This window comes from Phyllostomus discolor, chromosome 3 (assembly GCF_004126475.2).
Source record: "Phyllostomus discolor isolate MPI-MPIP mPhyDis1 chromosome 3, mPhyDis1.pri.v3, whole genome shotgun sequence".
Classification (NCBI taxonomy): Eukaryota; Metazoa; Chordata; class Mammalia; order Chiroptera; family Phyllostomidae; genus Phyllostomus; species Phyllostomus discolor.
Window position 1 is genome coordinate 57,765,761 of NC_040905.2, and position 12,688 is coordinate 57,778,448.

The 12,688-nt window shown below is 36.0% G+C and overlaps 1 protein-coding gene across 1 annotated transcript in view; it reads left to right on the forward strand.

Moving 5' to 3' along the window:
- Positions 1-12,688, forward strand: part of ADGRV1 (adhesion G protein-coupled receptor V1) — a 507,196-nt gene that overhangs the window by 78,661 nt on the left and 415,847 nt on the right. The window contains 5 exon segments of the mRNA XM_036020532.1: positions 230-493; positions 4,829-4,955; positions 5,409-5,626; positions 6,211-6,954; positions 8,683-9,056. Coding sequence (XP_035876425.1) covers positions 230-493; positions 4,829-4,955; positions 5,409-5,626; positions 6,211-6,954; positions 8,683-9,056 — 1,727 coding nt within the window.

Here is a 12,688-nt window from a genome sequence, read left to right on the forward strand (position 1 = left end):
GGGTTTTGAAGACAATGGATTCTGTAGGATTTAGGGCAAGAGGAAGGCTATTGACTAGGAGTATTCAAAGAAGGCCTCACATAGGATTTGGGACTAGAGATAAGTCTTTAAGCAAAGACACACTGGAGGGCATTTATTGTGGGGACAGGAAGAAACATAAAGTGACCAGAAAACATATAGATAGAATATGAAAAGCTCATAATGTTTCTTTTCTTTGTGAATATTTCAGAACCTCGTGTAGTGAGGGTTCAGGAAGGTGAGTCGGCTATCTTTACAGTTCTCAGAAATGGATCTGTTGATGTTGCCTGCACTGTCCAGTATGCTACAATGGATGGGAAGGCTACTGCCAGAGAGGGAGACTTTGTTCCTGTTGAAGGAGAAACCCTTGTTTTCGAGGTCGGAAATAGAGAGCAGAGAATATCTGTATTTATTAAGGAAGATGATATCCCAGAAACAGATGAAGCCTTTTATATAATCCTCTTTAATTCAACAGGTAAATAAACTCTATTTTTATGGCTGATCTGTTGTTTCAGTGCTTTTATTAAGGTGACATTATGTACTCCTGTCTAGTAGCCAAATAGTACTTAACCAGCATCTGTGACTGTTCCAGAGCAAAATTGTTTCATTGCTTTCTTGAGGGATGGGATGAAGAATATGTGTTCAACCTTCATGTATCTGGTATACTCTATGGCATTATTTTTTATCTTTTTTCACAATGTAGCACACATAGAAAATAGTGATATTATATAAGAAATAAAAATCTTGTACTAAAGCTATGATAAGCTTTGTTTAGTCACCCAATGGCTTGTAGCATCAAGGAGTCTGTGATGCCTGCTCTTCTAGCAGGGTGCTGGGCATACTGGTTGGGAAGCTAGATTCTCTAGGTCACTGAGTACAATTGGCTGTTTGATAATTCTTTGAAGCTATTAGCCATAATGAATGACAATTTGCAAGGGGGAAAAGATAGGCTCTTCATTCTTCTTTGTACTGTAAGTGAAGTAGGATGTTTTAACTCCAATATTTGGGCCCTGAGAAGGTTTGGACTCTACCTTTAGTAAGGTGGAGGAGCTGTGGCATATTTTAATATTTATTTTATTATTTTAAGACTACAAAGAGCAATTTTTTCCTGAACCTTTTGAGAGTAAGTCAAAGACATGATTCTTCATCACCCCTGAAAACATTGGTGTTTTCTATACATAAGGACATTCTCCTACATAACCACAGTATGATCATTAAAATCAGGAACTGAATATAATAATTGCCTCAGAGCTCATTCGAATTTCCTCAGTTGCCCCAATTATATTCTTTCTAGCAAAATGGTCATTTCCCGAATCATGTATTGCGTTTGATTGTCATGTCTCTTTAACCTCTCCAGTCATGACTAGTTCCTCAGTCTTTCCTCAACTTCCATCATCTTAAGAATATGGAAGATTATAGACTGGTTATAGAATGTTCCTCATTTTGGGATTTGTTTAATGTTTCATCATTACTAGATCCAGGTTTGCATCCTTGGCAGGAATTCCATGGAAGGTGATTCTGTGCTCTTGTCCTGTCTCCGCAGTTGGCACACAATTTCGTTCTGTCCCTTTACTGCGATGTTCACTTTGACCAAAATGTAGGTGGTGACTGCCTGCTTTTGTCTGCCGTACTTTTTCTTCTTTGTAGTTAGTAAATCTTATGAGGAAGATACTTTAGAATACATAAACATCTTGTTACTCATCATACTTTCAATTATTATATTGATGTATTTGTCACTATGGACTCATGGTTTCTATTTAAGGCATTGGGTTTTGTTTTGCATTGTTATTTCTTTTGATGGTCAATTGTCCTAGATTTGGCCAGTGAGACCCTGTTCAAGATGATTTCTCTGTCTTTTTGAGCTGTCCCTGTGATTATTTGAACATTTTCTTCTTTTTGGCATAGCAAGATGTTCCAAACTCCTCTTGTACTTTTCCTTTCACAACACTGAAGTTGACAGTTTCTCCAGGGAATTCTGGTTCCTTTTAGTGAAGAATGTTATTTGCAAACCAGGACCTGGCACAAGGTGTACTAATTGTCATTATGATTACACTCCTTCTAGGTCCTCATGGTGTACAGAGATAGGGAATGTATGTATGTATGTATGTATGTATGTTTTTATGTATACATATGCACTGTTTACATCTCTAGTTCTGTGTCCAGCTATGCATATTGAAAACTGTTGGTGCACCCCAATATCTCCATTTCTATCCAGTATCACAGGGTTCATTCTAGTTTTCTCCTTCTCCATATTTGTCCCTCCCTTCTGCCATAGAGAGAAAGCAGCTCCCATTATCTTTAATACAATTTGTAATTTGATCAGTTCTCCCTATATGTGACCACTTCCCAATTGCTTCTCCTACTCTCTTTCCACAATGAGATTGTCTTTCTTACCACACTAGGGTTTAAGCTTCCTACTCTAGGCCAACTCCTCTCCCTCCTGTGGGTGCCCTCATACTTCACACACCCCATCATCCAATAGCAGCTTTTCTACCATGGAGGTGCCTTCCTTACCCTGAATAAAGTCTACCACCTTGTGCTGATCACTGTGTTGTCCTGCGCTCCACCTCTATGTGAATGCCTACTGCGTGCTCTGACTTGTGCGTTTTGGACTGAAATATTCAGAGGAAGAGGAAAAGAAAGAGAATACTTAATTTTTGTTTGTGCTGTGTTTCTCTGTATTCTCCCTGTCTGTCTCTCTTCTCCATTTGTATCTCTCTTCCTATTCCCTTTCCTTTCTTTCTCATTTTTCACATGATTTAACTAAGAAAGTTTTTAAAAAGTAGTAAGTAGGAACTGTCATTTGGTAAGAAAAAATTTGACTTCATACAATAATGGCCACAAAAGAAATCTCACAGCTGCACAAAACATAATTAGTGAGACCTTATGTAAACCGAAACCATTTTGGTGAATCCAATCACTATCCTAAAATTTAAATGAAAGAAATTTCTATGGGGGGAAAGATAGAAAACTGTACTTGACCAACAATTAAAAAAAAAGAAATTTCTACAGATAAAATGTTTTTGGTGAAGTAAAAGTAGAAAACAAAGTTTTGCTGTGAGGTACAGAAAGCTGATGGAGAAATGACTTTGTTTTAATAAAGTGAGTTTATTTGTGAGATAAGTTATCAGGGAACTACATTTTTGATTTTGAGAGACTGAGTGAGTGTGCACAAGGTGTGACCGGGCCACTAGCCCGAGGTATGAAGGTATGGTGTACATACTGCTGCTGCATCTGTCCTCAGTGGTTTTCTAGAAATGGTGACAGCTGAGGATCTAATGACGTTAGCCGTGAAGACTTGGACTACAAATATTTGTGTTCTAGAACTTGTGCTTTTTATATCCTTCCTTAGTTCTTTTTCTCTCCTTTTATGATGTCAAAACATTGAGGACCTGAGGGGATTGAGGATGGGAGAGCCGGAGGGGCAGCACCTCTAGCGTGACCTAGTGATAGCAGTGGGTGTTTATGCTTGGTAGTCATTGTTCACAGTATATGCCCTGAGATTGAATTATTGGATCAGAGGATTTGGCCATCTTTAGGGCCCTTGTTAAATATTTCCAGTTCCGTCTGTGGAGAAACACAATGAGATTTTAGCACCACTTCCTCGATGTTGCATGACAAATGAATATGATAGCAGAACCCTGCCAGAATTAGGTTTTATTATTTTTATTTGTTTTTATTAGATTTTATGACATAATATTTTAAGTTATTTTATTACCCTATATTGTCAGTATTTTCTATACAATGATTTGCTATTTTTTATGTTTTTCTCTTTCCATTGGCTAATTATCAAGTAAGTTTTAGTACAGTTATATATTTTTTATAAATTATTTTTAATGTACTGGTTTGCTCTACATATAGTTTCTGTTTTTATAATTTTAGTTGTGGTATCCTCATCTGATTTTGAAAACTTTATCTGTATCAGTTCAGCTAATACTCATAAATAAATTCTGTGTACCAGTTACTGAACATCTACCCTCCTAGGGCATGGAATTGACTAAGCGTTTGTCCAAGGAGCGTACAGTGAAATTGTGTGTGCGTGTGTGTATACTAATGAAATGTAGTAATTGTTATGATAGATTGGCAAAGTGTGAAGCACTGTAGCAACACAATGGAGATGCACTTAGCTTATCTTGGGAATTCAAAGAAAATTCCTGGAAGAGTTGTTGCTTGAGCTAGGTTCTGAGAAGTGATGAGAGTTAGGTGAATAAAGATGGGAAGAACTCTTGCTTGCATGGGAACAGCCAGAATAGAGAGCAATGTAAGTCAGAGAAGTGATGAGAAGATACCTAAAACACTAGCAATAGGTGAAAAAATTGGAGTAGAGAGGAATCGGATTTAACCATAAAGATTGCTTTGTTCTAAGGTCAGATCAAACTCTGCTGCCTGAAGGCAAGAATTAAAGGGAGGCACTCAAGCCAGTGATTCCAATTAATGTGGACAGGACTAATTTTATGTTATCGGTAATCCCTTCATTATTTGTTAGGAAATGAAAAAATGTACCTTAAAAATCTGAAATTTGACACAGCTGTGTTTTTGGTTTCTAATTAAACTATTGAAGTGATATTCTTATTGTGAAGAAAAGTATCTTGTATGTTTTTCAATAAAGTAATTCTTCTGTAATTAGAGATTTCCTCAAAGACAAGTTACATGAAACTTATTTAGGCATCTCTTTTTCCTTAATTTATGACCTTCAGTGAGGAAATCACTGAAATTTGAATTTAATTATAAAGTATTTATTAATTAAAGGACAAATTTAACAGGAAGTGAACTATTTTTTGTTATGTCGACTTTTCCATTTTTACTTTAGGTGACACAGTAGTATATCAATATGGAATGGCTACAGTGATAATTGAAGCTAATGATGACCCAAATGGCATTTTTTCTTTGGAGCCCATAGACAAAGCAGTAGAAGAAGGAAAGACTAATGCATTTTGGTGAGTATATTTGGATAAGAAAAAAATTAAAATTGGGTACAATAAAATAAAGTCTTCTGATACATTAATCTTTCAAAATGAAAAAATTTGTTAAGAATTGAATACTTTCAACATTGGTAACCTGAATGAATTGTAAACTTTTTTTAAATGCTGTTGCCACTTGTAAAATTAAAAAAAAATCCACTAGTTTGGGCTTAAAATTTATCTTTTAGTTTGGACTTTGAAGACATTGACTTTTAAGATTGCTTCTCTTTATTACTTAAAGTTCCTCATTATTCCCTTTCCATGAGATTTTTTCATGGTTGCTCAGTAAAGACTGCCTGGCTGCTTTATATTAAAGTTGGTAAATAGAAAAAGTATGTTTCTGAGAAAATACAGAAAGCCTCCATTAGAATTAGAGTCACTACTTATATATATATTATAAAAATTAATTTTCTTTAATTTATTGTGCAGGATTGTGAGGCACCGAGGACACTTTGGCAACGTTTCTGTGGCTTGGCAGCTGTTTCAGAATGATTCTGCCTTGCAGCCTGGACAAGAGTTCTATGAAACTTCAGGAACTGTTAACTTTATGGATGGAGAAGGAGCCAAACCAATAATTCTCCATGCTTTTCCAGATACAATCCCTGAATTCAATGAGTTTTATATTTTAAAGCTAGTAAATATTTCAGGTGCTGTGTTTTCCCATCTCTTATATTTTACCACTAACATTTAATATTTTATATTTAAATAACCAGACCTGTAGAAAAAAATGCAGTTAATGAAGAAATGTATATCTGAATAATCAAAATACCCTTTTGACAGAAGTGTTGTTTGTAATGTTTATTTTGCGGTCTTAGCTTGGTTAAATTGTACGGATGGAGACTTCCATTCATCCTCAAACTTGTAAATAGAATTTTTACCCACCCAAATACAGTGTTTCCAACGAACCATTAGTGGAAGTTAGGAAGGATGGATTTATTATAGCTTAAAGATTGGTCATTTTTAAAAACAATTTTTCCATCACTTTTGGTTTTAAGCACAGGAATCAAACCTCGCTAGTTAATATTCTCTCTTCAGGCTACCCTGATTTGGAATGAAATTATGCTGAATACCATTGACAGTGTGGTACAAGTTGTATGATAACACTGCTGTTCATTGATGAATGAGTAAATTATTTAACCAAAAGTTGTGGTACAAACCTTTTGCGTTCACTTTAAACTAGAAAGTACTTAAAATTCTGGTTTTTCATTTATCACAAATTTTCTTATTATAGGTGGGTCCCCAGGTCCTGGGGGCCAACTAGCAGAAACCAACCTCCAGGTGACAGTAATGATTCCATTCAATGATGACCCATTTGGAGTTTTTATCTTGGATCCAGAGTGCTTAGAGAGAGAAGTAGCAGAAGATGTTCTCTCAGAAGATGATATGTCTTATATCACCAACTTTACCGTTCTGAGGCAGCAGGGTGTCTTTGGCGATGTACGCGTAGGCTGGGAAATACTGTCCAGTGAGTTCCCTGCTGGTTTGCCTCCAATGATAGATTTTTTGCTGGTTGGAATTTTCCCGAGCACTGTGCCTTTACAACCGCACATGAGACGTCACCATAGTGGAACAGATGCTTTGTACTTCAGTGGAGTAGAGGGTGCATTTGGAACCGTTAATCCAAAATACCATCCTTCCAGGAACAACTCAATTGCCAACTTTACCTTTTCAGCTTGGGTAATGCCCAGTGCCAATACCAATGGATTTGTTATAGCAAAGGATGATGGTAATGGAAGCATCTACTATGGGGTGAAAATTCAAACCAATGAATCCCATGTGACACTTTCCCTTCATTACAAAACTTGGGGTTCTAATGCTACCTATACTGCCAAGACAACAGTCATGAAATATTTAGAGGAGAATATTTGGCTTCATCTTCTAATTATTCTGGATGATGGCATAATTGAATTCTACCTTGATGGAAATGCAATGCCCAGAGGAATCAAGAGTCTGAAAGGAGAAGCCATTACTGATGGTGAGTGTTATCTTCACACCTAGGACACTGAGTCTGGAATTTTTAAAAATTTGATTTCTTAAAAGGCCAATAGGTATTTTAAAATATGTTTGTGTATTGGTTTAATTTCTTTAAATGAAACTATGTGCCTTCACAGACAATAAATTCTGGGCTGAGTATTACAGAAATGAACCAGGCAAAGTGTTTGCCCTTGAGGTACCTGAAATAGGCTCTGAGGGAGAGAGATGTTCGAACAGATTACTTCAATGCATTGTAGGGAGATAGGAAAAAAATACAAAGGAGGAACATTAATTTCTCTTGTGGTAATGTGGGATGGGGCATAGTATTTCAGGTACAGGAAAAAGCAAAGGTGTAGAAATGTGAAACAGAATATTGTATATGGGAATGGCTGCTAACTCAGTATTGCTGAAGCCGTAGGGTGATGGGGTTAAGGTTAAAGAGGAAGCAGAAGAGAAATATTACTTTGAAATCCCTAGCAGTTACAAGGGTTTATAAGGAGTAAATTGGTAAATTCTATGGAGTGTTTTGAAGAGATAATCTTTCTTGTTTTTAAGCTGGAGCCTATACTGTTTTCTTGAGAAATGCATCTGCTCGTTTACACACAATATTGGTAATCTCCATTATAATCACCAATTACCCTTTCAGCCCCTCCATCATATGATTTGATTCTGTTTTTCACTTAGGAAGTAGAGCAGCCCTTATATGGTTATTGTGTAATAGAATATTTTCCTTCTGAACCTTCTGCATTGGGTATCTCACCCGGTTCACCTACTGTTGGCATTTCTAAGAACATAATAGTAACTTTTTAATTTATATAAATGGAATTGAGCAGTGCGTATGTTTGAGTGTCTGGCTTCTTTTGCTTAGTGTTGTTTCCGAGCTTCACTCATACTTTTGCCTGTTGTAGAAATTTCACTGTTGTACCCATATAGTCAGTACAGAACCACTGGAGCAGGCATGGGACAACTGTGGTAATAATGTGCAGGATTCATAACTGCCCTAAAAGAGTTATCTGGGTAGTGACTTAGTAAACTGCCTTGATTGGTGATATTGATAAGAAATATTTTTTGTACTTTTCCCCCAAATCAAAGCTAAACTCTCATCTTACAAAGGTATTCTAGTTGGAGAGGGAATAAGTATAGAAATAAGAATTGGTGAATTCCTGAAAAGGGATGTTACTGATACATAGTAGTATAGTTGGGTTGCATGCTGTTATTACCCAAGAGTTGCTTATACTGTTGTTCCTGGAAAGAAAAGAATACTTCTTTTTCTGCATCCATTGCACTGATTTCATGGATTTTAAGAGTTTTATTTTGTCCACAAAAACTAATTTTTATATATTCTCTATTTTATTTAACTCAGGATGAATTTCTAACAGATGAAGCCTTGAAGTTTCCAAAGTATAGTCATACTGAAGTTTTAAGATTCTGACTGAATTAAATTATTCCCTTCTTAGCAATGTCTATCCAAATATACACACATATATATACATATACACATACACATATACATACAAAATATCCTTTAGTACAAAATATCTTAAATTTCAGTGATTACGGATTTATTTTTTCATAACAGAAATCATGTTAATTTGAATATATTCTAGTTATATAAAAACTTTACTTATAAAACCTTTCAATAAAGTTGCTTCACTGTCTGACTCACACTTATAATTGAGGAGAGGATAGTAGTGCATATTGGAGCTTTTCAACCCATCTCTAATTTCAGGTCCTGGAACACTGAGAATTGGGGCAGGAATGAATGGCGATGACAGATTTACTGGTCTGATGCAGGACGTGAGGTTCTATGAGCGGAAACTGACCCTTGAAGAAATTTATGAACTTCATGCCATGCCAGCAAAGAGCGATTTACACCCCATTTCTGGGTATCTGGAGTTCAGACAGGGAGAAACTAACAAATCCTTCATTGTTTCTGCAAAAGATGACAATGAAGAGGAAGGAGAAGAGTTATTCATCCTTAAACTGGTCTCTGTATATGGAGGAGCTCGCATTTCTGAAGAGAATACTACAGCTAGATTAATAATACAGAAAAGTGACAATGCCAATGGCTTGTTTGGTTTCACAGGGGCTTGTATACCAGAGGTAAGTAGTGAGCTTAGAGAATTTCAGAGTCAACAAATTTGCCATGGGTGGATTTGTTTGGAAGTGAGATTTCTTTCATTTGATAAGATAGCTTGACTATCTACTCTGTGCCCAGAAGTATGATGGAGTCAGTGGATGCAAATGCAAATTATAAGGTCTTTGCTTCTATAAGTTCACAGTTTGAGTCAGAAGCTTAATGAGCTGATAGAAGTATTAACAAGTTAGCAAATGAACCTTTAGCAGTTATCTTTAAACTTAATGCACTTTACAGAATGTATCATTATACTCCACACCTAATTTACTTTTTTAGCTGTTTGATTACCACATAAGCAAATGAAATAACATGTATTGAAAGCATCTATGAATAATTGTAATCAAAACTTTATTGAATGCAATATTTTTAGGAGTTTTTTTTTTCCACATGTGAAATGTACGTAAGTAGTTACAGCATTTTTCCATGTTGGGTATAAATGCTTTTCCTATCAACCTTCTTGGCCAGCTTAATTAATTAGGCTGTTTTACTGTCCTTATCAGTTCTTTCCAAGTTTTAAAGATTCGTAATCATCTTGGTTTCCTGCTCAGTAATGTGAGATCTCATGAAACTGCTTCACAGGTGTCGTGTGTGACAGCAGCAGCTCAAGGCCTGTGAGAGGCTGCCAAGGAACAAGAGAGCCTTTCCCTTTGCAAGTTGATTCCTGTAGTTTTAGAAGGGTGTAGACACAAATTGAAGTGATTAAGAATTATGTGAATGGATAGAGCTTGAAAAAACATATCTAGGTCATAGGACTCATTGTAGCTCAAGTTGGGGTATTCAGTTGGGGTTTGTGGCAGTCATCAAGAGATCTGCACATAGTGGTGATTTTTCTGTATTGGAAATAGAGTCTCCTATAGTAGGGAGGACCAGTGTCATACCGATCTATAACTTAAATATGTTTATTTATAGTGATAATACCTTTTAATAGATAGATATTCAGTCATCAAAGAACTTTATATGTTGTTTTTTTGTATCTTTCTGACAATGTATAATGTAACTATAATAAATATTATTATTCTCTTCACTTTATAGGATTAGCAACTGAGGCTTAGAGACCTGAGCAAATAATTAATCCAGGTTGAATTATTTGAGACAGGATCAAATACCTGGTTCAAAGCTTGGCAGTTACTAGTACTCAATAAATATCAATTTTCCTTTCCTTCTTTTTTTATGTCCTTAGATAAAGTGGGAAGAACTGGAATTTGAACCTTTGTCTTATGACTTCTAACCTGTTATTTTCCTTCTGTATTTTGGCATCATGTCTATTTTTAATAAGACAGGTGGCTCCATCAGGGTGTGAGAACCATAGTGGTGCCAGGTAAAGCCAGCTTTCCCTCCGTTCCCCCATGACTGGTGCCTGCCTATGGCTCTGACTTCTTGTGTAATTCTCCTCTTTGCTCAGTGTGTTTCAGCCAGACTTGCCCTGTTTCAGTGCTTGTCTCAGAGTATCAGCACTTCCTAGCCACTTTATTTGGACACTCTTCTGTCAGATCTTCATAATTAGCCAATCAAGTCTCAGGTCCAAGGATGCCTTCTCAATGAAGACTTTCTTATTTAAAGTAATCCCCCCTTTCTTTCATTTTATCATTCTTCCGTTCTTCACCTAGTTTTACTTTTTTTCCTAGCATGATCACACTCTTAAATTCCCATTGTTATTCAAAGTCTGCTTATTCGTTACTTCTTTTCGCCAAAGATGGAGAGCACTGAGTAAAATGTCTTATTGTTTATTATTATATCTCTAGCACTTACAATTGAAATAGTAGGTACTCAAAAGTCTTTGTTGAACTTATGAATGTATTTTAATATCAAAACATGAAAAGGCTTATAAAATAAGCCTTTATATATAAAATAAAAATACTTTCAGGTTCTGTTAAACTGCATAAATATAGCCAAACTGAAAAAAAAAAACCCCAACACATTTTAGAAACCACCTAAATTTGAGTATTTCTCTGGCTTTTTGGGTCATTGTAGGAAGTTTTTAAAGCTGGTTTGTCTCACAAGTTCTATTTCTAGATTGTGATGGCATTGGTTCAGCTTCCCCTAGGTATGCAACTTTGCCTGTTCCTGGAAATCTCAGAATTTAAATGAGGTCAGTCAAGCCTTTGATTGCAGAAGATTGAACTTCCTTATGGAGGCCTTAGCACCTATACTAGTAGAATTGCTGGAAAGAAAAAGAAAATGTGATTGGTTATTCTCCAAGCCCACATGAGAGAAGTAGAATATATCTGTATTGGAAAAAGTAAAGTTTAGATGGTTGATGGTTGATGGTTGAAAAATGTTGTTGAATCTAAAAGATCAAATATTGGCCATGACCATTGTGGCTCAGTTGGTTGGGTGTCATCCTGCAAAGTGAAAGGACCATCTCTGTCTGGTCAGAGCTCATGCCTGAGTTGTGGTTTGGTCCCCATTTGGGGAGCATTGAGAGGCAGTTGACGTTTTTCTTTCTCCCTTCCTCTCTCTCTACAAAGTTCTACAAAGGTCAAACCTCATTTTATAAAAATGCTAAGATGACTTTTCCATGTTATTGACAATTGCACTATACAAGCAGTGGTTGCCACAAATGCTGTCTCAAAGTTACTTTGTACAAATCAAGGCAGTGACACTAAACTCTATCAGTTGTCCATTCAGGCACATGCCTGTAGTCTAACAAGTGCCAATTTTCACATGAGAATACCTCTGATGAGGCAGCACAAAATATTAATTAGATAAAATCTTGACTTGATTGTAAGTGTTCCATGTCACAATATGAGAGTCACAAATAAAGCAGTTCTGTGTAAACCACACATGATCGCTGCCCTGAAGAAAAGTATCTGCTGGTACAGATACTGGGTTGTGAGTTCACTGAGCTACTCTTTTTACAGAACACCAGTTTTGCTCAAAAACATAGCTGACAGGTTTTGGTTATTTGGATGTGGGTATCTGGCATACATCTTTATGAGAATGAATGAAGTGAGTCAGTAATGATAAGAAAAACACCTGACAGTACTTGTTTCCAATGATAAGAATTTAAGCTTTCAAACAAAAATTAGAATTTTGGAGCACTTGTATCTGCCAGGCTGAGCTTGACTGTTTCTCAGTACTTAAAGACTTTGCGGCTAGCAAGTGAGGTTTATTTATTTTGCATAATATAATATGTCAACACTTGGAAGATCTGTACCTCATTGAACCAATAGTTTCCAAATAATCAATGCACATTATTACAGAATCATGCATGGGTAAATGATTGATTCAAAATGGAAGACAGACCAATGGATTTTAATGTATTAGAGTATGGTCTCACATTGTGACTTACCTCTAAGAAACCACCACTTGTTAAATTTTGGTTGTAGTATCAAGGGAGAATACTCCCAACTATCTAAAAAGACTACTAACTCCTCCTTATTTTTCAGTTACATATTTATATGAGGCTAGGTATTTTTATATACTTCAAACAAAATAACAAAGAGCAGTAGACAAATTGATTGCAAAAGGGAATGTTACAACCTAGTTGTCTTCTATTAAGTTAGACTAAAAAGATTTGTAAAAATATATGGCAGTGCTCCCTTATTACTAACTTTTAAAAAAATATATAGTTATTTCTAATAAAATGTGTTGCTTT